Source organism: Danio rerio, chromosome 25 (genome assembly GCF_052040795.2).
Source record: "Danio rerio strain M-AB ecotype USA chromosome 25, GRCz13ab, whole genome shotgun sequence".
Taxonomy (NCBI): domain Eukaryota; kingdom Metazoa; phylum Chordata; class Actinopteri; order Cypriniformes; family Danionidae; genus Danio; species Danio rerio.
In genome coordinates, this window is record NC_141045.1 from 11,678,104 (window position 1) to 11,705,000 (window position 26,897).

The 26,897-nt window shown below is 36.0% G+C and overlaps 1 protein-coding gene and 3 long non-coding RNA genes across 4 annotated transcripts in view; 2 read left to right on the top strand and 2 right to left on the bottom strand.

Moving 5' to 3' along the window:
• Positions 1-4,328: 4,328 nt before the first annotated feature.
• On the bottom strand, positions 4,329-6,916 carry si:ch211-107e6.5. Its single transcript, XM_087311911.1, has 3 exons — positions 6,784-6,916; positions 4,846-4,976; positions 4,329-4,715 (listed from the first exon to the last, which is right to left on the bottom strand). Exons 1-3 carry the CDS (start codon positions 6,811-6,813, stop codon positions 4,391-4,393), a joined length of 486 nt encoding a protein of 161 aa, XP_087168037.1. The 5' UTR covers positions 6,814-6,916; the 3' UTR covers positions 4,329-4,390.
• LOC147830806 (uncharacterized) lies at positions 6,806-8,720 on the top strand. The gene is made up of 2 exons (XR_015526226.1): positions 6,806-7,172; positions 8,616-8,720. It is a non-coding gene; the product is annotated as an uncharacterized LOC147830806 (long non-coding RNA).
• Positions 8,721-10,481: 1,761 nt separating this feature from the next.
• Positions 10,482-26,897, top strand: part of LOC141380904 (uncharacterized) — a 22,017-nt gene continuing 5,601 nt past the window's right edge. Inside the window, exons 1-3 of the long non-coding RNA XR_015526225.1 lie at positions 10,482-11,595; positions 12,734-14,692; positions 15,434-15,500. This is a non-coding gene — a long non-coding RNA (uncharacterized LOC141380904). The remainder of the gene's footprint in view (positions 11,596-12,733; positions 14,693-15,433; positions 15,501-26,897) is intronic.
• LOC147830807 (uncharacterized) overlaps positions 19,812-26,897 on the bottom strand; it is a 9,231-nt gene continuing 2,145 nt past the window's right edge. Inside the window, exons 2-3 of the long non-coding RNA XR_015526235.1 lie at positions 23,006-23,139; positions 19,812-21,066 (exon numbers count right to left, since the gene is read on the bottom strand). This is a non-coding gene — a long non-coding RNA (uncharacterized LOC147830807). The remainder of the gene's footprint in view (positions 21,067-23,005; positions 23,140-26,897) is intronic.

A 26,897-nucleotide genomic window follows, 5' to 3' on the forward strand; every position in this document is an offset into this window, starting at 1 on the left:
GGCTCTTCGTCACCGAGCAGAGCACATTTTTTGTTTATGTCCATGAGATCAGTTGATTATGGTCGCATTGATTATTGTGTAGTCACATCCAGGTTTATGTGGCACTCAACGATCCATTCAAGGACAAGGTATTATGGATTTTGCCTTTTTCTTCCAGTTTGACTTTTCCCAGCCCAGCACAAGCGACTCATATTTAACAGTCAACTAAATATTTTGTATGATATAATATAATAAATATAATATAATAAATTATGTAACATTTGTTAACATTGTCATTCCATAATTGTTTCACTTTGTTTAAATTCACTGTATTATTGATATATAATCTCTCACACCCACACAAACACACACACACATATATAAAATAATTTTCAAAACTGTGATTAACTTGAACAAAACATGTTAAAACAGCAGTTATAAAAAGTAGTACATGCACCACAATTAATATGTTAGGGGAAAACATCGTCAAATTTTAATAAAGAGGAAAAATCAAGAGAAAAGAAGAAAAATATTACATTTATTACATAATTATTAAAATATTACACTTAACTTAAATTTTGTAATTTTCTAGTTTTTTATTTTATTTTACTTTTTATTTTTGCAACATCTCACTTGAATTTAAGTGCATTATCTTTCTATTCCAAAGATGTTTGACGGTGACCATAATTTTATTTTAATGAATGTAACTAAAATAAAATAAATACACATTATATTGTTATAGGGGCTGTGCTCATTTATGCATTCATGCTGTGCAATACATATATATATATATATATATATATATATATATATATATATATATATATATATATATATATATATATATATATATTTAGTGCACCCCCCCTGTTTATTTTTTCCCCAATCTCTGTTTAACAGAGAAAATTTTTTCAACACATCTCTAAACATAATAGTTTTAATATCTAATCTCTACTAACTGACTTATTTTATCTTTGCCATGATGACAGTAAATAATATTTTACTGAATATTTTTCAAGACCCTTCTACACAGCTTAAAGTGATATTTAAAGGCTTAACTAGGTTAATTAGGTTAACCTGGCAGGATAGGGTATTTAGGCAAGTTATTGCTAGGGCCAGACAGAATCTGCAGACGTTTTTTGCTATTTCTGCTCAGAATTTTGTAAAAAAAATTGTGGATTTATGCAAAATGATTTTGAAAGTATTAAAACCCAAAATTTAATATATGAAATAAAAAATAATACAGCAAAACGGTGGCACAGTGGGTAGCACGTTCGCCTCACAGCAAGAAGGTCGCTTGTTCGAGCCTTGGCTGGGTCAGTTGGCGATCCTGTGTGGAGTTTGCATGTTCTCCTCATGTTCCCGTGGGTTTCCTCCGGGTGCTCCGGTTTCCCCCACAGTCCAAAGACATGTGTTTTAGGTGAATTGGGTAGGCTAAAGTGTCTGTAGTGTATGTGTGTGAACGAGTGTCTATGGGTGTTTCCCATTAATGGGTTGTGGCTGGAAGGGCATCTGCTGCGTAAATCATGTGCTTGATAAGTTGGCAGACCATTTCGCTGTGGCGACCCCTGATTAATAAAGGGACTAATCTGAAAAGAAAATGAATGAATGAATAAATGAATGAATGAATGAATGAATGAAAAAATAATACCTTTTTAACTTTTGTTAAATGCTTATACTGCAAATCCAATTAGATACACCTAATTGGTAAACAAAGCAAATCTCTTATATAATATATCTACTAAAACACATAAAATATTACATTACAAACTGTATTGCAAAAACATTTTCATTTTTGTCAATAATATTACAGAAATTAATTTTAAAACTAAATAAAAACAAATTTACACACATTTACACAAGTGAACAAAAAGACTCAATGATGGGATAAAAATCTCTAGAAATCTGCAAATTTCTGCATGCGCAGATTCCGTGTGGGCCTTTATTGTATAACGATGATTTGTTCTGTAGATTATTAAAAAAATATGTAGCTTAAAGGGGCTAATAATTTTGACCTTAACATGTTTTTTTTATTATTATTAAAAACTGCTTGTATTCTAGCCGAAATAAAACAAATAAGATTTTCTCCAGAAGAAAAAAAAATCTAATTTACTGTGAAAATTTCCTTGCTCTTTTGGAAAATATAAAAAATTAATTAATTAAAAATCAAAGGGGAGCAAATAATTCTGACTTCAACTGTATATTTTACTGAAATGCATTCATTTAAAAAATTGAGAATTGTTTTCCAGTGTTCAAGTAGTTTTCATATCTCTCTCTCTCTCTCTCTCTCTCTCTCTCTCTATATATATATATATATATATATATATATATATATATATATATATATATTAGGGCTGCTCGGTTTTGGTATCACGATTATCATGATTATTCAAAACCCTTATCAGTTGAAGTCAAAATTATTAGCACTCCTGAAAATTTTTTAAAAATAAATAATTTCCAAATGATGTTTAACAAAGCAAGGAATTTTACCAGTATTTCCGCTAATATTTTATCTTCTGGAGAAAGGCTTATTTGTTTTATTTTGGCTAGAATAAAAGCAGGTTTAAATATTTTGAAACCAATTTTAAGGTCAATATTATTAGCCCCGTTAAGCAAAATATTTTTTGATTGTCTGCAGAAGAAACTACTGTTATACAATGAACTGCCTAATTACCCTAATTAAGCCTTTGAATCGCACTTTAAATTTGAATGCTTGTATTTTGAAAAATATCTAGTAAAATATTATGTACTGTCATCATAGAAGAGATAAAATAAATCCGTTATTAGAAATGAGTTATTAAAACTATTATGTTCAGAAATCTTCTTTTCATTAAACAGAAATTGGGAAGGAAAAAGGGTTGCTAATATTCAGGAGGGCTAATAATTCTGACGTCAACTGCATATGTTATTTTCCACCCTGCAAAGGAAAGAGAATTAAATACAATAGAATAAAAATATGAAACAAACTGTGCTTTAAGCATCTTCACTGTCAGAAAAACACTAGCTACAAAAGCCCAGAGCAGTGAGGGATTTTCAAGTTTTGTTTGATTAATGATAAACACAGGCGGCAGCAGGAATTGCACGCTGTCACTTTAATGATTTCTTTTTCACGTGTCTTTTGATTCTCAACTCGTTTGTTTATTACACAAATGAGGGTTAATATGAATAATCACTAAACACCACAATTTGACACCTATTTGACCATTAAAGCGTTCACATTAAGATGAGATGTGTGCGCTCTGATCAGTGTGTGAATGAGACCGAATGCTGAACGCATGCTTCTGACTGCGTGTGCACGCCGCGCACACACACAGAAGCATGCTGTCTTTCACGCTTTAAAGAGCAACACATGTACAACTGGAAAAGGGCGGTATATGATGCAATAATCGTTTATCTCGATTAATAATTTTTCATAATCGTTAAAAATGCTACACGCCACTGTGGATGTCAAATCGTTGTCTTTCTAAAAAGTCAGTTAAAAACAAAGACAGTGTAAACAGGGCCTGAGTGTGTACTTTTCGCGAGCGGATTTGCAACGGGGGTGGGCGGAGGATCGCGATGCTGGTGTTGTCTATCGGACGAACCCTAATACATACATAGCAGAGCTTGCAAAACTGTGTTTTTTTTTGTCGACAACACGAACGTTGTCAACATAACTCACTGGAAATCCAAAATGCTTACACACCGGCAACTTCATTGAAAGAGGAGAGGGTTTAAGTTCTGTCGACGGGTCTCCTGCTTCTGCAGTTTAACAAGCACTTCAACAAGCATGTTTTTTTCCCGCTTGGCAAGCCAAGCTAACGTGACATGGGGGTGTGGCAGCATCGACGATTCTATTTTTTAATTCGATAATCGAAATTGAGCATAAATTTTTCGATTTTTAATCGAAATCGTGACACCCCTAATATATATATATATATATATATATATATATATATATATATATATATATATATATATATATATATATATATATATAATATACACACACACACACATATATATATATATATATATATATACATACATACACACACACACACACACACACACACACACACATATATATATATATATATATATATATATATATATATATATATATATATATATATATATATATATATATATATATATATATATCCTTTAACAAACAGCTGTTTCTTCTTTTTTTTTTTTGCTACTTATAACCTCATCTAGCAGAGGTGAAGAGGTTAATGCCGTTGGTAATTGCAAAAACCTTTGCGCCTTCTCCAGTCACGTATTTCAAGACCATCCTTTGTTTTTATGGATCCATGCTTATTGACATTTTACCAAATTCCAAAAAAAAAATCAGAAGACAATAAACACTTTTTCAAACCACATTTTGTCATGCTTTATTGTGTTCTGAATGCAAACTGTGTTCATATGTTCATACGGGCGGATTGTGCCTTTTAACACAGCACAGTTTTACAAAGTCACTCAAGCAATACTGATTGGTGACCATGAAAAAAACAATTACTCCAAAAATGAAGAAGAAGATGAGAAGAATCCCGATGGCTCTTCTCAAAAGGCTTTGCTGATGGAAAGCACTCTCAGATTGCTTATTGTCAGTTTCTGTGCGTTTGATTGGAGTCTGCGTGACAGTGTCATTCATCTGCTTCTCAGTTCCCCCAGAGCCGTGTTGTTGAGTGTTTTCTTCCTGATGATGTCCCTCACAGATTGGATGGACGATGGAAGCTATTGGTGACGAAGTCCTTGAAGAGATGGAGCAGAGTGCAAACTATTCATTGTCTTTCTTTGAATCAAATCAGATAATATAAGTGTGTATGTCATTTACAGGCAGTTCAGCTTTACAGTATGTTTCCTGAAGAACAAGAAGCTTACCTGTAGTCATCCGCAAGGTTTAAATCTGGTTTTGGTGTCCCATGCATACTAATGAGTAATCTGAAAACAGCTCGAGAGTGAGCGGATTTCTCCAGCTTTACCACTTTCATGGTAGAAGATGTTTCAAAGACCTATGATACAAACATTTCAATATCATTCCATTTCTTGCTCAGTTTCACAGGAGTTCAGAAAGTCCTAAATTTAATAACGACAACATCTCTGTACTTTCTCAGTAGCTTAGTCTTTTCCAATGCAATTATCTAAACCGAGATAAATGGGATGCAAAATAACAATATGAAGTCTTGTTTCTTAAAAGTACGACAAAATTATGGGTAGGGTTAAAACAAGAAGAATTTAATATTAATAACGTTATACTGTATAGGCCTATCCTCCCTTGAACAGATGCTGAAAATTAGCAAGTCTGCTATGACAATTATACAAATGCATATGGATTTTTTTTCTAGCATAAATGTGATGTTAATGCCAAATAAATAAACAGATTAACATTTTAAAACTAGTTTTGCCTTATTTTCTGAACCCATTGGCAGATATTTGTTGTTTTCCCACCACAAACGTACTTAATTATCATAAATTTCACAGCAAACAAAACAGTTTGCTTCTCAAATGTATGTTAACTTGTGTATATCTCTATTTGCACTACAATTCAAACCTTAGGCTTTTTAGATTTGTTTGTTCTACAACTTTAAAATGTTGCTAATACAACTCACTGTACTTATTACTGATGTTATTTCTTTTCCCTTCATTTTATTCCTTAAACGTCCTTAAACTCTCTAGCCTTAAAGAGCTCAAAGAGTCTTGAGTTTTTCTTAATAAACTAGGAGAAACGTGGTTTCAGTAACTTTAGGATTTAGACCATTTTTAAAAAAATGTTATGAGCTAAACAACGATTAATCTGAACATTTTCAAAATGTGCCACATTGTTCAGTTTAAATAATTAACGTTAGCTTAAGTCAGTAATGTTAGCTTAAGGAAATGTTTGTGATTTTTGAGATATGTAAATAATAAACTGGTATATAACTAAAATGTTTGTCAGAATCAATCAACATTCAGTTAAGGGCCATAGCCAGCCTGGAGAAAGAGGTGATATTTTAAGCACAATTTTTAGCTGGATTAGCTTGTCAGATGGTCATTATAACCACACTTTTTGATGTACCAAAATTATTTCCAGAAGATTTAGAATAAAAAAAATATAAAAATACTTATTTTTTAAATTAAAAACTGTGGCCCATTGTCCTTTATTAGGCAAATAACAAACTGACCAGCACATTCGACTTTATTCATTTTGAATTTAAAAAATTATGAAAACATAATAATAATAATAATAATAATAATAATAATAATAATAATAATGAAGAGCGATTTTTCTATGCTCTCTCATTAAAAAAAGCACATTTGAAAATTCATGGATAACAACAATAGCCAAAGTAGTATTTAAATTAAATTTAACATGGTCTGCTTTTTGTGCTTCATGGTCATTTTTTGTTTCAAGAATAAGGTCCAAATTCTTGAATAATAGTCACTTGTAAAATGTTTTCTTTATTTAAAAACAATACAGCAGCGAAAGTCAGATTGTAAAATTAAAATATTTGTTAGCATTGGTCAAAAGTGATTAGCTGAAGTTCCGCCGAAGTGACAGCAAACAGAGGATTCCACTTGGTCCTAAAGCCTTTTTCCATGAGTGATTTTAACTATGATAACATAGCTGTCAAAATAGTACCAATGAGCTCATGTATATGAGACAGATTCTGGGCTTTTTCAGGGAGGGGTGGGTCTTCCGAACCACCCGACTACCCTGGCTACAGGCCTGCAGCAGTTCAAAATGAAAGCGCCGGAGTATTGTGCTGTTCCAAAGGTTACCTGAGCTGACGAACAGGGTTTTAATCTTCACCAAAACAATAACTAAATCAAGCAACTAACCTCTTCATTCAGTTCCGGCTGCGGTTGCATTTCTGTTATCCGTGTTACTGCTAATGGACAAACACGAATCACCAGTTTCAACAACAGAAGTTGAAAAGATTACTGTTGCTATGGTTACAACGCGACGTTCGCTGTCAAACATATTCTCCGTACATAAACATAAACAAACGCGCGACCTTTGAGGTAACTAATATGGCGTTTGATGATTTTGTTGACAGGAACTCTCAAGCAAAACTTAAAGGCATATTTTTAGTTACCCAAGTTTGGTCTAATACGCTCTGGGATACTTACATCTACTATTAGTCAAAGTATGCGTGTCGAGTACTGAAAAGCGAAGCAAAATCTTCGCCCCCTTGTGACTGGCTATGGAAACGGTTTCTGTCACTCAGGTATGTTCAAACGTCTGTTAGTCCAAAAAGTTGCTGCATCCAGATGAGATATAAAAAACCCGCCATGTTCACTCATGATTGTGTTGAAGCTTGGCCAGGATTTAGGCATCTTTTTTTTTAGGCACCTTTTTTACACACGAAAGAATGTAAGAAGAAATTGCTCTAAGAATGTTAAGTTTTAGTTTCTAGAACTTTCTTTTAATGTTTATTTTTGAGAACGTTTTCATAGCTGAAATACGAATCTTTTCATAGCTGAATTACAATGTTATTAGTGTTTGGTTTGCAGAGCATTGTAAGTATAACGTAGAATGAACCCATTGATCTATCAGAAACCTACATTATCTGTCCCTGAAATAAAAACATAAATACAGTGAATTAAATGGTATTTCATTCCAAAAATTTCCCAAATGAACTGTTCTGTAAAGAAATATGTCAATCATTTGTTTCTCAGATTTCAGTTTGTTATAAAACACTTTACAAATTTACAAACACTGTCATTGTCCTGGTCCTCAGCCTAATTGAACCTAAAACTTACAGTAAATAGAGTTGTAATGCTAAATACTGCTATTTAGGAAAAAAACGTAAAAAAAAATGTCAAGTTTATGTTGTTATCCTTCACATCAATTGATAAAAAAATATAAAAAATTATAAATAAATTCTACACATAAACACAAATATATGATACAAATAAATTTACAATTGTCCCCATGTTTCGGTCAGTCCTGTCACATCTGCATAAAGTTTAACATAAAATGCATGGGATGCACCTTTGAGGCAGTGACATCATTTGGAGAAGCTGACAGTGATGAAGGAGCCGTTCTATCATTGAATTGTATGATTTTATGCTTGCTTTTGTATTATTTTTTTTGAGGATGACAAGCTTAAAAGTCAGGCCCTGTCACAATTTAGGAGTGAAAATGTACGTTTCTGGTAGAATCTCCCCTATATCATTTGTAATATTTTTAGATATTACTTTGAATTTATTTTATAATTCTTACATGTATCCTCTATTTTCTTTGTTTTAACATATTGAACATCGTATCTAATAAATTTAGTCAAATTCAATTGCAAACAAAACAGTTTATTTGATCATTAAAAGACTCAATAAAAACAGAAATTAATATTATTGAAATAAATTGTACTTTTTAAATTAACTAAACAAATACGTAATTAGGTTTTAAAAATGTAACAATAAATAAATTTTAATGCCATACATCCTGATTTAAGTTAACGTTACCAAGTAGGTCTGCAAAAGGAGTTATTACTATAAACAAAAAAGCTTTAGTGCTTAGCTCCTCAGGCCTCTTGTAACATGAATGACGTATTAATTTCAGACTCATTTGTTCTCCAAGAAATGAGAATATTGACTTTTAATGGGTGCATTAAATAAGTGTTAGCATTTCACAGAAATTAATTACAGTCACGCGTCTCTTTGTCCCTCAGGTCTATTATGAGATCACATCAAAGAAAACTGGGATTGGACTCATTATGACGCATGATGAACTGATAACCACAACTGACTCATACTTATTATAGTTATGTATCCGATCTTCGGTGGACATTCTGTTTATTTTCTGAATCTCTGAGGCTCCCTGTAATCAACATTAGTGTTTAAATCATGTTCAGCAGTTACAAATTCACTATTCTCGACACATATATTAGTTGATTTTATGTGTGTTTAGACGTGTCTCTAGGGAGACCAACCTAGTGGGTATCATAAACCCTTTTTATTTTTGTAAAATAAGTTTATTTTAGAGTCTATTAACTTCCTCTTTTTGCATCATTTAACATTATTGTCACTTTTGATGGGTATCTTGTTTCCAGCTGTCTGTTTCTCACCTCTGCTGAGCATATATGCTTGCCGTATTTCCGATGGAAACAAAGATACAAAGAGCAACTCTTGTTGTGTTTAGCTAGAGGGATGAAACTAGCGCAAGGCAAGGTAATAGAGCCTAAAGTGCCAACAGAAAAGTGGTTTTAGACTGCATGAAACAAGTTAATAATTAGTCTTTTACATTTTTTATTTTATATTTAAACAGTGTCTATTTTCACCCTCAAATGCAAGGCCTCATGCTGTGTTAAGATTGCAGTTTTGTTAGCAAATCCAAAAACAAGTCTGAAGTCCAAAGGATGAGGTGTCATACTCAAAACTAATATGCCATTGGCCAAGCCACCAAAATTGCTACTATCGTTCATTTTAATTAATTTAGTATCATCAACATTAATATGGTAATGTCGTTTTCTATATGATTGCAAAAAAAAAAAAAAAAAAAACTAAAGAAATAAAAACTAAATCCAAAAATAAACAAATATTGGTTATGTAAAATGTACAGCCTAAAGAATTACATTTAACATGCTCCATAAATATAGGCAGGTCATTGATTTAAAAAAAGAGTTATGAAAAGTTAATATTTATATTATACATGCTCCAAATATACACCGAAAAATGTCAGTGATGCTCTTTAACCCTCTACTGCACGGTGTCACCATATGGCAACATGATACTTATGTTAATTTCCTTGTTTCTTAAAGACCAACATATTTTTTTGTTGTTGGAAAGAGAAGACCTTAGTGGAGCCAATGATGTGCTGTGTTTTTCTGGTGCGTGATTTGTGACAGACTGGCGTTTATTGTGAGTAGTTGCTGAATGCAAATGTAAAAATCAATAAAAACAAAGGATCAAATTATGTCAGATCCACAAAAAAATCTGAAACATCACGTCTGGTAAGTTATGATGACATATTCACAGTTCAAAAATGTTTTTAGCAAGTTAGCTTCTTGCAAACGGATCAAATGTGTGTGTTACCAAATGGCAACACTGTCCTAGTGGAATGTGCAATATTGCGATGGGTTAGCTTGCTAGCAAGGTCAGCTGTGAACTTTTAAGTTTTAACAGTAACAACATGAAAGCTAGTAATATAATGTTGATAAGTCATGTGTTAATGGCATTTGCAATATGGCAATACTACTTTTCAATACATATCAATACAGAGAACTGTGTATTAGCGAGCACCACCATGTTCTATGGTAAGTGAAACAAGAAAAGGACGAAACTGGCTCTTCCTGCAGATGAAAGTGAGGATGAGATGGGTTTTAGTGACCATGAGAATGATGCTGACTGGACAATTTAATAGAGAAAGTTCAGGTAAGTTAGCTCAGAGGCGGATAAGACAGGTGTAGAATAAGATTTAGTATAATATATATAAACATTGTTAGCTAGTAGCTACATTGTTCGGAAGCATCTGGATATACTAGACTTGATATTTATTTGTTATAATATTTACTGGAGGAAATATTTATATTTACTGTATGTTATATACTGTACATGATAATACAATACGTTTGTTTTTAATAATATTCAGAATGGAATGAATGAAAGCTGTTGGAATATGAGTTGTTGGAAAGAATGTATTAGGTGTCATTAACAAGATCCGTGTTAAAGCTCATAACGCTGCAACACCAATTAAATCATTTTAAACAACAAAATGATTAATTATGAGGAAAGTTTTAAATTTGAAATTTCTAAGTTAGATCCGCTGTTGGACGTTGTTGCCATATGGCAACATTTCATACACTACCTTAAAATAAACATTTTTCCTATTTTTTACAGCACTTCAAGTTAAGCCATTTAAAGAAAAGAAAAACAGTCAAATATATTTTCAATAGATTTATCATATTCATGCGGTAGAAGATAAATTTAAATAACAAAAGTGTGTTAACATTACATTCGATTAATGTGAGCCTAACTTCAAAACTAATGCAGGAATGTTTAGGAGCATTAAAGGTGTGTACTTAAAGGGGACAAAATATAATAATGTAATAAAATATAGTAAACATATGTCTCATCTTTCAGCTCAAAACATTTAATTAGAGTACTAACAGATCATTTATTATTATGAACATGTTCTAGTTGCAACCCAGGCCCACTGGAAATATGTGCCCAGAGCTACATTTTTGAGACCTGAGAAGTATGTATCATGGGCTACTTTGTCTCTAGTTTTTGCTTTCATAAATCCACAGGGCACTGTGTACATTTTTAGCAATCTCAAATAGAGTCTTGGGGGCCTCAACCCAAAATTGTAAGGCAACTTGCTGCAGAGCTTTTTTGAGTTGACTTAAATTTCAACCCAAGTACTGCACTTGACTTGATTTATGCTGAGTTCTGACTGCATGATTTTCAAAGTAGTCATGTCACAGAGGTTTTCCCACTGCATGACTATCTTGGGTAGCGTTCTGTTGCTGCTGTGTTTACACTGTAGGATAGATCGGTGGCAGGGGGTTTCACACTGCATGACTTTACAATAGGAAGAATCGCCGACAGCTTTGTCTCGGTCCACAGCCAAACACAAAGTGGCATGGAAACAGCACAAGGTCACATAATATATATTTTATTATTAACTACATAATGAGAAAGGGGCCTTAAGTGGGGTAGAAAAATTACTTATTTTGCTTAGCCCCATGACATATAATGTCTCTGAGACCACCTGTAGTCCCATTTAGCAACTTGACAGCAACCGTCAATTTAAAGAAGCATAACCGATTTAAAAAAATCAAGAGTGTGATGTAACTGATGATGTGTTAAATGTCGTAGAATAAAACGTGAAAGTATCTTGAGTTTGTGTCAGCCATGAACTTCATTTAAGTGATTTAACTGACATCCCATTGAAAAAACTCATTGACTTTGGGACGAGGGAACCGGAACTGCTAAAATGCTAACTCGCTTCCGGGTTTTTGCATACAAATTGACGTCATAGTTTCTCCACTCGATAGACCAAAAGAAGCCCTTAACTTCTCCCCCACCCTCCCGCTGGCCTGTTGATACCCGCACTAGTGGATGCTGCTCTCTTATTGGCTGTAGGTAATCACCGATGTTATTTTCAATCAAAACACATTTCACATGTCATGATCTGAATCACAGACAGCTCCAGATATTTATCGACTCATCTGCATTTCTCACAGATGGCATCTTTGATAGTTCACTCCTTGTGATTGTTAATCACGTGAACGAGCACTGTTTTGTCTGTGAATTCATCCATTTTATCAAAACCTGTCGGCAAGTCAAAATTGGGGCTAAAATCATGCAGTCTGAACTCAACATTAAGTCCCAATCCCAATTCTATTGTTGTACCACTACCCCTTCCCCTTGGCCCTTACAACTAAGTGTAAAGAGGAAGGGCTTCAACATGTACCCCTAAGAATTGGGGCAGCACTGCAGCACCTGCACACGTATGTCATCGCGATCTCTTGCTTCATATAAGATGTGACGATCGCGACTGCTGTAGTTATTCCAGTTGTGCAATTTATTGGTATTTGCCTTCAAAACATCACTGAAGGCATAAATTATGTTATCGTAACGATCTAATGTGGCAATAAGATCGTAATACTGTGCATTTAACACAGTGGCCATATTCATCAATGTAAACACCAAAACAACAATAACATTATAGTAGACACTGTAAAAAGATAATTCCCAGCCACTAGACATTACTGACAGGGTATTCGAGTGTCATCAAGTGTCAGAATGTTATTGGATGCACAGGAGTTATAATTATGTATTATAGATTGCAAAATTTAGCGGTTTTTATTTTAGCGTTTTTTTTTTTTTAAGTATGACGGTAAAACACGAAGCAGTTAAAATTAGTTTGTTGTTTAAATTAATAATAGTGATAAAAAATACTAATTTGTGGATCTCCTTACGTCCAGGTACAGTGATTCTGCCGTTGTGGCTTGTGTATTCTGGGAAATTTTCTTACCCCTTGGTTTCCAGTGTGGTTCTGAAAAAACTTATTTCGAAGGGGTATTCACCCCTTCCCCTTAGCCCTACGCCTTTAAGCTGAAGAGAATTGAGACAGCCCTACACCTTGGCGTGAAAGCGCTAAACGAGGGGGAGGGGAAAGGCTAATGCCTAGTTCACACTAAAGGATTTTAAGCCTGATTTGAGCCCGATTTGGAAGTTAACGAGCTCGCCGACAGATCGGGCTGTGATCGGGAAGAAATCTGCGGGTGCTCGGCGCTCGCCGCTCTTTATGTGTGAACTACTGAACAACGCATCAACGAGGCTCGCTGACGCGTCGCCGACACCTCGCAGACGGAAATCCAACATTCAGCATGCTAAATATTCCAGAGCAGTCGGCCGACTCAACCCCACGTGTGGTCAGATGTAGTGACGAGCTGCAGCCAATGAGAGAGCATATCAGCATGAGCCGCGTGCCTGTGTGTTCAGGAGCTCAGCAGAAACATCTGTGATTGGTCAGAATGGGCATCGCTGCACTCGCTTCATTCTGCGTTAGCACAGACATGAGAGGAGGATATATTAACAGTGGAACTAGAATTCTGTAACTATTAGAATTACCATATTGCTCATTCTGACGGTTCTTATATAAAATGCCATACTGTCACAACATATTTACATTCAAAGCTATTATTGAGATATTAAAATTAAGCTTTGAATGTCTGGCATCATATTTAATGACACCATTACCCTAAAAATATAATCTTTTTTTGTAACACAGCCTATAAATATGTAGTTAAGATACTAAAACACTTAAAGGTCTTGGCTTTCATTTTCACTTTCAAACAGGAGCTATTTCACAGCACATAATATGCTGTTTTGAAAGATATCTAAAGTAAATTGATGTTTTTGCCATCAGAAAGTTTTGTTTATGTTAGCAGAAAATTGCTAGGCAAGAAAATGCACACATATTTAAAGTCACAGTGAAAAGTATTAGACATGCATGCAGTCATTTTAACCAATATGGTAATTTAAGGCAGAAATGCTCAGTTCTTTACTGTTTTGTAATAAAAAAAATAACAATGTCAGAAAGAAATACACTAATAGTTAGAAAACGCCAGGGTGTTATAAATATGTTAGTTTTATTTCAAAGAGTTATAAAATTAGAAAAATTAAAAACTCTCTGTGTATCTATCCACTCGAACCTTGCAGATGAGTGAATAATGCGCTGATAAATCAGCTGATATGACGATGTTTTTAAATGCTTTCTCCAAAGCTTGAAACTCTGTCAGTGATGTAATCCGCACACAAGCAGCCAATAGTGTTCAGCTTTTTCTGACGACTCCTCCCTCAAAATTTTATTGGCTGTGGTTTGGTAGCTTGAATGAACTGATGGGGAATGAGTTGTTGTCAGATCATGTAGTGTGTGACCCCCCTCTTGTGGATCGTTCATGGAGTGTTGCGTAGTGTGAACACCACAGAGATTAAAAGACACAAAGTCAGGTCATGTAGTGTGAACGGCACAGCGATCTGCTGATGTTTAAAATCCTGTAGTGTGAACTAGGCTTAAGGGGTAGAACTGAGATTGGACCTAAGTTGAGTCAACACAAAAAAAAACTCTGTAGCAAGTTGAGTCAAATTTTTGGGGTAGGGGGTAGTTTTTCCTTGTTTCTGAAACTGTCCTTCGTCTGACTTAATCCCTGTTCTGCCTCCCAAGTCTGTTGCTGTTCGCAGTGAGCCATCAAGCAAACCAGTCACACCAAAAAAGCTGTCCATACTGAGGTAAACGGTGAGTGGTACCACCCCATAGCATTTGTTTTACTCAAAAACTGCCGCCATATGATGCCCCAAAGAATTCTTGATTGAGAGAAATGTATCCTTGGGCACATTTTCCCATTGAGCTTGTGCTGTGTAGATGACTATTTTTGAAAAGCAAAAACAGGCTGTTTTTGTATGCATATCTTTAAACACAAATGAGTTGCCGCTCCCCTACCCACTTTTCATATTAAGGGTAAAGCCTTAGCAGTTGTGTGTGACTGAGATGCTGTTTACGTTTGTACATTTTCGGTTTTGTTACAGTTACGGCTGGAAACTGCACTACTCTGCATCTTCTACCCATTTTGAAAATGTAAAGATCCTGTATTAAATTGAAAACACAAGTGAACTATTTTATTGTATATGGACTGAAATATAAATTTTTGAAAACAGAGGCGTGGCTATCCACCATTAATCTCTTGATCACCAATAAACTCTTCCCATATGACTAGTACACAACTAGTACAAAAATTAACATCCCCAATGAGCATGAATGTGTTTTTTGCTATAGTGTAGATTGATTTTCTAAGTCTCAAAAATTACGCCAGTCTGGACATTCTAGAACGCCATTTTAAAACCAAAACCAACTGTAGTATAAAAGGCATCTAATACTCTCAGGACCAAAAATGTGTTTTGGTTTTATTGTCTGTTACACTCACATATTACTTCAGTTCTTCCTCATCATCAAAGTTTATCATCTGCATGTGTTTTACAGCCCTGTCAAGTTGACTTACAATATACTGTGAAGAAAGAGAGTAAAATAAAGCCCCCAGACATCTCAGGTGAGCATTAAACCTCTTTATCATCTAATTGTGCTTAAATGTAAAAGAGAATTTTGTATAGCAGGTCTCTTCTGATAATAACATACATTTAATTAAAAACATGAAAAGCATGCGGTGATGCTGCTCTTGGCCTTTAGCATACAGACAAATAATTTAGACGTTAATTTGCACCCAATTGATCTGATTCCAATTCGGTTAGGTTGGTTTGATTAGGTTATACTGTACACAAGGTCAAGAAAAGACTCTCGTATGAAACGTAATATAATCAGGGGTATAATTTGGTAAGCAGTGAGATATGGCAGTTTAAGTTAAGAGTCTGTGTGTAAAAAAATCACTTCATATTGTTTGTTTAACTACAAACAGCACAGCTCAGGCACACATTCAGGTAGGAACATGTTTACACAATGTAAAATACATAAGCTAAATACTTTGCTTAGACTTAAACTTTGCTCTCACATCATTTACAGTCTTCAGTGTGGTTAATCTCCCTAAAATATGAACACTGTGTCTCTAGGGTGTTATCAAAGTGTAGTTTGTTAGCTTAAGCATCAAACTTCCTGTTTGTTTGACCAACAACAAACAGAAGAACTGTTTAAGGAGTCAGTTTGAAAGTCATTATTTTTTCATGAAGTTCACAAATTTGACATTATTTTTTTTAAATAATTAAGGTGCTGTATGCAAGTTTTTGACTCTTCTAAAGCATTAAAATACTATAATATGTTTGCAGATATTTAAGCAACATGCTAAGTGAAAATTCTTGTTTATCTGAAAAACAATGCTGAAGTCAGATATTCTGCCTCGAAAATGTGTGTTATGTGCCGTAACGGCTGTCTTTGTTTTGGTTCTATTAACCTGCTCACTGCCACAGGCAATCTTATTTCAGCACTCTAGGTTGCCTTGATGGAAAACAGCATATTTCATTCATTCATTCATTCAGAAAGGCTCTCAAAATATGCGTCTGTGACCAAAATGCAACATCCGGTGGACCGTAACAGCCTTCGAAATGAGACGCAAGAAGAATTCCACATGAGGTGGATATTAAATTATATAAACATTCTGAACATAAACAATAAGTGAGCAGGCTACATTGTAACATCATGTCCTACAACTTGCTACATCAGGGGTCACCAAATCTCGGTCCTGGAAGGCCGAGGTCCCTGCATGGTTTAGCTCCAACTTGCTTCAACACACCTGCCTAGGTGTTTCGAGTATACCTAGTAAGATCTTGAGTAGCTTGTTCAGGTGTGTTTTATCAGGGTTGGAGCTAAAATCTGCAGGACACCGGCCTTCCAGGAACAAGTTTGGTGACCCCCACGCTATGTGATAAGATACGCAGTGAGTAATTTGGACCAGATGAAACACAACCGAAATTTAAATACAGCCATTCAGAAGCACAGAATAGTGCACTTACTGCACTCCAACGAAATAGTCAGGTTTATAATCTAAATAATCAGGGCTTGATGGTAACGTTTTTGATCACCAGCCACTGTGGCTAGTAGTTTTCCAACATTACTAGCCACTCGCTATTCTCACTAGCCACACTTTTGTTGTTGGGAAAAGATATGCTAAAATTACTTGATTTAGACTTTGTGTTGTCCACATGAGCCCTCATTCATTTCCCTTTTTTGTGTGTATGAACTTGCTTAATGTGCCGAAGCAAATGGGTTGTGAATTCATAGTGTCGCATTGGGATTAGTTTTTTATTTTTCATGACTTTTCAGGGCTTAAAATGAAGGATTTACCAAATTTATCGCTCACCACACCAATAAAATTAATTATTTCTTAGGCACAAATGTTAATGTGTCAAAACAAGCAAAATATAGCTGTATGCATGCACTTTTTATTCAACAAAACCTTTCTTAAAAAAAACAATTGACATTTAAAAAAATATTATCTAAACCTATGCACAGTAATCTGTCCTGGCTAAAGGTTCCAGATCACCAGTAAACTACACATGAATGGGGAGTTAATCTCCTGTTAAAGCAATGTTATTGTAAAAAATGATCATTTAACCATATCAACCAAAATAACTGTAAGCAAAAGAAAGCAGGTGAAAAACGGACCATGTGTGAAGGATGTTAGAAGGATAGAAGGATGGTCATGTGCACACAGCTAATGTAAGGCACATAATCTATTCAATGATTGGTTGAAATTAAAAAAAAAAACGTCTGAAGCGCATGAAAGTAGCAGGAGCTGCTGGAGTATCACTTTTTGTCCAGTTCATTTCTGAGAACTGATAACAGCAGTTGTGTTTTCAGGCACGGTTGCGAGCATCACATCCCCTGCACGCGCGAGTGATGTCCTCTCATTCGGTATTAAGCTGCTTTCTTTTGCTTTTGCGAATGCTTTTTTAGTCAGTCATGCTGCTTCTCGATTCTAAAATCACATTTGTATGCATATCTCTTTTGTAGAACCCTGCTTTTAGGAAAAGTACAGTATAAAAATTATTTTCAACCAGCTAAAGTGGCTAGTAGGAGTGTTTGTCTAACCCACCACAGCTGAAATCTACCCACATTGTTAATGTCAAGCCCTGTAATAATACATATTAAACCTCTTTAACATTCTTAAATGTACATGCCTAATCACTGATATGTGTTCTAAAGTTCAATTTCAATTTTAAAATCTGAGGTAAGCTATCTGCTGCTGCTTTCAGAAGTATGGCAATCAATGTCATGCAATGGCATTCAAACTCACATTAGCATTTAACACTGAATAAAGCCCATGAGGTGTACCTGAGGTGATCATTGTCAGTTTTCTATTGTTCAGCTGCAAAAAAAAAAAAAAAAAAAAACGTTTCCTATATATAAATTTCAAAAACTTCTTTCGATATGGAGAATAGTCTTTCTCTTGCGAGCTGTTACTTTTATTTAGAACACGATTCGAATTAGCCTTTTGGCTCGACAGTCTGGCACACTGTTGTTGGTGTCGTCAATCTGGCAACCTGCTCTTGCGTGTGTTTTGATCCAGGAATGCAATACCTAGGTCAACCACCAGGAGTTAAATTTACATACTGCACCTTTAAAATCATAATTTTAGCATAGTTACTGTGAAAATAAACAATGCTAACCAGTCCAGAATGAATTTAATTGACTATGTTTTTATTAATTGTTAGATGTAATCAAAATTCAAAGTAGATAAGATGTTATCCAAAAATAAAAATATATATTTTTAAATTTTCTAAATATTTATTACATAAAAACATATTACTTAAATTAAACAATAATATTTTTTATATATTTATTATGTATATTTACAAAAACAGAAACAAAAAAATAAAAAATTAAAAACAAAAAATAAAGCAAATTATATTTGGTTAATCTTTCATTTATGTAATTTAAATAACTAAACAGGTATAAAGATATACCTTTCCATGAAGAAAACGTTCAATAAAAGAAAGAAAAAAGGAAGGAAAGAAAAAGAAGAAAATTAGACAGCCAGCTGAACATTTTTCCGTCATGACACTCAACTTTGGTAGCTCATAATCGAATTTCAGCATTACTCATTACAACGCTTTTCCCGATGACGATAACGAGTAATTTTGTCTCAAACACGGACGTACTGTACACTTTCTTCCTTTCGGGATCCATCATGTCAGGTCACACCAGTACACGGTGTCAGAAATCCTCTCACACACTCCCCCAATAACAAGCTAAAGCCCGCTGACTTTTAGTGCTTTTAGAGCAATCTCCACCAACACCGCCATCAAAGGAAATGGGACACATCACAAAATATAAATCATTAGCTCTGTTGTGAGGCAGGATGAGGCTTAAGATCAGGGTGAATGCAGCAGCCCATTGTCAGAGGAGAGAAAAACAGCGCAAGGACACGACTGACGTCTCTGAGAACACGCTGAGAAACATATTCACCTCAAAGCTCCATTTCACTGCGCTTCCAAGAAGTCCGCAGAAGATACATAACAGCGCATTAGCATTTCAATGGTGGATTGCTGACGATCCTTGTGCGGAAGACATTTGAATAATGGAGTGGGGATTAGGGATTGTATTGAAGAACTGGATTCGATGGTCGTCATGAATAAAACAGGTCAATGCGACTTGTGAGGATAGCTGGAGAAAAGGCTAAATGTTGGTGCACGTTGCAGGTTCTCGTTAGAATTCGAACTACTGAAAGATCATGCAAAGTGTCACGACGATGTAGTCCTATTTCTGATTAAATTTCAAATTTCGATTCAAATTTTAAAAAGCAGGGTTTAGATTTCTCTTCATTCACATGATTCTCAATTACAGTTGAAGTTAAAATGATTAGCTCTCCTGTGAATTTCTTTTCTTTTTCATTTAGGTTTTTCTATAATACTTTTTCTTATTTGAGAAAGTTTTATTTGTTTTAGTTTGGCTAGAATAAAAGAAGTTAAATTTTTTTTTTTTATCATTTTAAGGTCAATGTTTTTTGCCTACTTAGGGCGCGATCACTTCGAACATGCCTTTTTTGAACGATTTACTAACGACCGCAAGCATTATGCACACTGCTTATGCGGCTTGCACACCTCATGTTTTAAATGCCTGCTGCGCTTCACATTTTTGCTGTTGTGCACCGTGTGCTCGCAGTTGAAAAAAGTCAACTCTGAGCTGAAAATTTTCGTTATGTCAGTCGCGTCTTTTCATTCTCCAATCAAATAAAAACAGGGTTTCTGTTGAGGTGCCTGCAGTGTTTGTGTTGTCAAGACAAATACACAGACTTTTGAAGTTGGAGAGAGACTTGTGGTTGCTGTTTTGAGTTATGCAGGGTTGTATGAATCACAAGTCTTGAATATCACAATATTATTACATTTTTTAATTATATTAATATTAACGGTAACACTCGCGCACATTACGCAGCTGATTCAGTCATTGCCTAACGACATAAAAGTGCTTTTTTTTGGTCAACAAATAAGTATGCTGCTCCTTGTGTTTTTGAAACGGAAAAGCACTATCGCTTTGATCGGCCCTTAAGCAGTATTTTTTCCAGATTGTCTACGGAACAAACCATCATTCTACAATAATTTGCCTAATTACGCCTTTAAATTGCACTTTAAGCTGAATACTAAAATCTTGAAAAAATATCTAATAAATATTATGTGCTGTCATCATGGCAAAAATACAAGAAATCAGTTATTAGAAATTGACAGTGGCTGAGAGAACTTAACATGCTGGAATTTAAGATAACACGTGCAATTACTAAAAATGCCAGCAAATTAATTAAAGATCTAATAATCATCAATAATGTAATAATCAAATTAATAAAACGTGCTGCATTTTCTCACCACACTTTCAAATAGCACAGAACACAATGGAAATGTTTTAAGGGGACCATAAAATGTGACGGACTTAGCTATTTATGTTATGGGCTGCGTCCGAAACCGCATACTTCCATACTATATAGTACGCTAAAATCAGTATGCAAGACGAGTAGTACGTCCGAATTCATAGAATTCGAAAATCAGTATGCGAGAAGTACCCGGATGACTTACTACTTCCGGCGAGATTCTAGAGTGCGCATCCCATGCATGCTGCGCTATCCCATGATGCCCCGCGAGCGAATTTATGAATGGGAGTAAAGCGCTGCAATAGGCCTTTTTCACACTTCCTGGTTCCGGTAAGCGAAGCAGTGTACCACAACATCCGGTTTCAATGCGACGGAGCAAGAAAGAATGGCAGGGTCATCTCAGCGCAGTGATTGCTGCGTTCCCAGCTGCTCCAACTCAAAAACGACACTCTTACTTTAATGACCACGATCTCCCGAAAGACGAAGGACAGGGAAAATCATGGATGACAATATTAAAGGGGGTTGAATGCCGTTTCAAGTTATATGCGGGAGTACATTCTTATGCTGTATGCATTTCAAAGCGGAGATTATTGTTTCATTAAAAACTGATGGTCTATGGTTTATTTTGATGAGTAATTATAATATAGACAAAACTCCAGTTAAGCTATCTGCCTTCCACAAACAAGTGCTCATCATGGTCATTAATCTATAAGGCATGATTTATCATGCTTATTTTGGAATAGACAGTTCATACAAATGCAAATCTCTTTTTTTTAATTGGTTTGACAGCAAAATTATTTGTTTAGTCAGTTATATAATAAAGATGGTATACTTTTCTTACAATTAACTCCTTTATTACAAAATCTCAATAACCCAGCAAGTTTTCAACTGTTATTGGTTCAATTCCTGCAGAGATGGTATTCATTCATGTTATTTAGAGGTATTAATAAGACCATCCTTCTGATGCATCGTCTTTTCATATTACTAAATCTTATGTCGGCAAATTTTGTTTTACTAAATACCAAGAGTAATGATAGAGCTATTCATACTCTTTTCCAAAAAGAAATCATTACTGTACCTTATATTCAATTTTATTATATGTCTTTATTAAAGGGTGAATTGAAGAAAAGTCTGGCTGTTACCACAGAAATATCATGTTAGAAATAGAAATAAAGAAATGTCCTATTAACTCATCCACAAGTTTTATCCAGCAAAACATTGTTTGCAAAAATTTAAAAGTGGGATTGATGTAAATTGTATTTTTGTAACGAATATGAGGAGACAGTTTTACACTTATTTTGGCATTGTACATAGTCAGCTTATGGGGTAAGCTGCAAAATGTATTAATAACGATTCTTTTGTGTTCAAAACCTCTTTCATTATGGATATATGTACATTTGGGCTTTACTTGATTATCCTAATCTTGAGGAAAATAGTTTTATTTATTTAATTTGCTTATGTTGTTAACAAAATTGTACATTCAAAATGTAAATTTACTAATATGAAACCAGATTTTAAGGTATTGATGACTGAAATATGCTTGTACAATACCAGTATCAACTCGACCCACTTTAAAATGTGTGAACTCTACCATGTATTTTATTATTACATATGTTATATTACATTTTGTATATTTGTATTTTATTTATAATTACCCCCTGGTATGTACATTTTTGTATTGTAAAATGTTATTTGCTGTTCTTTAAATCAATAATAAAAAAGTAAGAGCTAACGTGTTTCCAGACTTGAGAAAACCTCACGAGCATTAAACAACCTGTAATGCATTAACCGATAGCAACTCGCCATTCACTATATCTGACTCTGAATAAAAAGGAAGGAAGCGGTTAGCACAGTTTACAGACGGGACTACTGACATAAAAGTCATCCTGCTGGATGTTAAATAGCAAGGTTAATCTGGTTTACGAATGGCTTGAATGAGCAGATTTTATGCTGTTGGTTGTGCACTTTACTGGAACCTGACGTTGCAAACGCTGTGTAAGACACGTTTTCTGCACAAACTCTGCAAATCGGTATCATCTTTTAAATGCTGTTTTATTAAGGCAGTTTTACACATTCACCGAACAATATCTTCCTGTCCAAATTATGGCAAAGTTGACCGTGAGAAAGTCATCCGCTGTCCCGAGGCTGTCATGTCTCTGCGACTCCTAGCGAACCCGGAAATATCGATACACTGCTTCGAAGGGCGCTTCCGGTGTTCAATTCCGCTGTGAAAAAGGTCTATTGACGCAGATAGGTCACCTGACCATGACAAAATGGCGGATGTAGTACGTCCGAATTCCATTCACACTTTTCACATTCATACTGTATAGAACGTACTTTTCTAACGGCCGAGAAATACGTTTAAATTCAAATGCAGTACCTACTGAGTAGTAGGCGGTTTCGGACGCAGCCATGGTTTTTAGACTAATAAAATACAAAAGACAAGGGAACCCGGATGTTAAAATAAACAAACAAAAAACTCATCTTCCAAAGATCACCTACAACTTCAGTCATGGCACAGCGGCGTCCGTCATGTTTTATGGTCCCCTTGAAACATTTCCGTTGTGTTCCGATGTTTTTGCAAATGTTGTGAGAAAATGCAGAGCGTAATGTGTATGCATTGTAGAGATTTTCAGCACGTGTGCTGTCAAACTGACGAAAATCTTTTCTTAATTTGCTATCATTTTTTGTAAGTGAAGTTTCATAAACTAATTTCGAGAGGAGCACGTGATATGATTGTGCACCGCTGGCCACTCATCCGTAATCAGTAATAATCCAATCAGAATGATCCTAGCTTAGTATAAACGGATCACTTTCTCCCCATTGCACTATCTTCATTTTGGAAGAATGCTTCCCGCTACAAACGCTCCAGCATTTAAACTACGCTTCAGCATCATTCAACCTTCTGGCATGGAAGAACAAACAATCAACAACAACAACAACAACAACAACAACTTCTCCAACCAGAACCCCGCTCTCCCCTAAACTCCAGCAGCTGCCTCGCCAGCAATCGAGCCAGAATCCCCGCAAGAAGCCGGCATATCAACTCTTCCATCTTCTACTTCATCTGCCCTTCACTACACAAGCCACAACTTCGTCTAAACTTATGACGCCGGCGATTCAAGCCACCGGAGAGAAGCCGAACTCACAGATCACCTAACGTTAACGGTCCACTTTCGGTAACGTGCATGCTTTAAAGGGAAGTCTGGCGAGATCAGCGTGAATAGAACGCTTTAAATGAAGAACTCACCTCTCAGCCTCCCGCTGGTCAGCAGATCCATAACATTCTGATAGCTGAAGTAGTTCGAAGGCAAATGACCAGGCAATCTAATCCATAAACATTATTCCATAACACCTTCATTCGTCGATATACATCCTTGAAAAGGTGCACTGATATCCAAACCAGCTGCTGGTGAGAGTGGAGCCATACTTTCACGCATAAACATTGTAGCGATCTGATCTACAAAATGGCCGCCGGCCTTTGCACTCTGAACTCTTGACCGTGACTCCAAGGAGCCAATAGCTTAAAGAGGAAGTATCACCATCCAATGAGCTTTCCAAAATTGGAGACGGTCCCGCCTTCTCTCCCGACAAATTCATGAATGGACTGCGTGCAGAGACTTTGATTCCGGCCAAATAATCATGTTGAGATTATAGACATGTTACTTATCATGGATGGAGTAAAGCCATGATAAACATTACATTCACACAGTTCCTATTAAGTGGCAACATCGTTTTTTTAAGTTTGATGTAGGCAGTTGATATATTTACATTTTATTAATAATTATATATATATATATATATAAAAAAAAAAAAGTAAATAAAATTCTGAAATGAGTATTACCCAGCAAGTGATAGACAACCTACACATCAAGCAGTAACCCTTTTGTATCACGCCAATTGTGACTCTCATATCAATACACCTGAATGTCAGTCAGTTTATAATGACAGTAAGAAAACAATTTCCTGCTCGACTGCAACAAACAAGAGGAGGACATTTCTGGCCATGGAGTAGCTTTCATACTTATACTTTGTGTTAAATACATTTGAGTTTTAAAAACTTCTATATCAGTAAGGGGTTTAAACTCCACTCCATCATCATCTCACCAGCTCTCCAAGAGGTTTCCTGGACTTCCAGCATAGAAACGCCCCATACGCTCAGTTCTCCTTCTAATTACCACCCTGCAGGAGGACAAATGCCCACTTCTACAACCCTAGCACATTGTGACATTAAGTATTGGAACATGCATTAACAAAGGCGCTTCCATTCACAATCATCCATACGCTTATGAAGACTCCTCCCACGAATATCAGCCAATACAATTAATCATGTCTGCTGTACATGTGCCATGTTGCTAAGATTTCATTTCTAATTCTCTCTTATTTTCCATTTTAGAGTTCAAGACTGCCAGCTCCTGAAACTGCCCTCATTCAACCCATCACACTCTTCATCCATTCCTAATGCATTTACACTCTTCGCAAAGATACTTTCTGCCTATACAGCCCACACCCTTGATACCATATTCACATATCCCCCCCCCCCATTTACTCTTCATATCACTATTGACAATATTTAGCACTCATAACGCTCCAATGCTGACTATCATTTGTACTTCCGCTATAGCAGAGTCGCTCCGCCGAGCCTCATTCTCCTTCTGCACCCCCCCCCTCTTCTTCCCATTTATAGATGACACAATCGCCCTGTCACACGATTCTGATTTAAGAGATGCTTATAGCAGTTCTTTGCTCCACAGGTATCCCCCAGATCAACTCTCAGTCACTCTTACACAGGGTGTCTCCGGAGTATCAGAAAGTGTTGGGGGCTGATAAGTCAATATAGAGGAGTTTGAGGGCTTAAAGTATTAGAAAGTCTTAGATTCCTTTACAAGGTAATACATTATTGTTGAACAAGGTATCATCGTATGCTAAAGTTTGACTGTATTCAAGCCGTGAATATCAGGATACTAGGTAGTTACGTAATCAGTAAAATTCTACTAAGGTTTGACAGCTTGCCGCTTGTTTACTGCAACACTATCAGTCTGCAGCTCTATAGGTGACAACCTGTCGAATCGGCAAGATTTTAATATACATGTGTCTGTATTCGAATGTTTAGTTGGATTCATTTGTTACATTTTAATATTTAGTAAATATTCCGTAAGATAAATCTCGCCAGCTTTTTTGATTGAAAATGGTGATAAGGTCTTTAAATGTGTGGGAAAAGTATTAAAGGTGTTGAATTACTTCTCTTATTCCTCTATACTATGTTTCAGAATATGAGCAGCCATCACAGAAGTACAAAGGGCAGCAACAAATCCAGATCCTAGAAAGGTGGTCACCTGATGCCTTCAAGACATGCGTCCTAGCCACTGGCCCCCCAAAGAAGCCCAGATGGCTCTTGTCAGCCATAATCTCACATCCACTCAAGGGCGAGGGTGTGACCCAGCCACCTTCTTCTTTTTCTTCCTTCTAGCCTGAGTAACACTCAGTTTCCTCCCCCAGCCACATAGGTAATTGGAGTTTCATCCAAGCCCCCCGTCACCCCGCCACCCGGGCCGTTTCCGCTGGAGTCTTCACAGCCCCCTCCCATTTCCCGACTCCTGCCGGACCCCGCCCCCCCTAAAGCTCTGACTTCCGCAGAAGTGTTACCCCGAGCTACGACCCCCGCAGGGGTCGTCTCACCGTCCCTTCCAGGCCTTAGCAATCTTTATTTATATATATATATCTATATACACCTGTACATAGATATATATTTATAATAGCGCTGTCACTCCCCCGCTCCATCTCCTAACGGAGTGTTCCTCGAGCACCTAACTTATCCCGTCACCCTCTAACAGGAGTCTTCACTGTCCAAATCCCCTTTCCCAGACTCCTGCTAGAGTAGGCCAGCTTGCCCTGTTCCCCGGGCGCCGACCCCCGCAGGGGTCAGTCACTGCCCCCCCCAGGCCACTGAAACTCATTATATATGTATATCTATGGATTTTCGTTTATAGATATATATTTATATAGAGCGCTGTCACTCCCCGCTCCATCTCCAGTCGGAGTGTTCCACGAGCATCGACTCCAGCAAGAGTCTGGCCAAACTTGCCACTCACCCTCTAGCAGAAATCTCCACCGCCCAAATCACACTTCACGATTTCT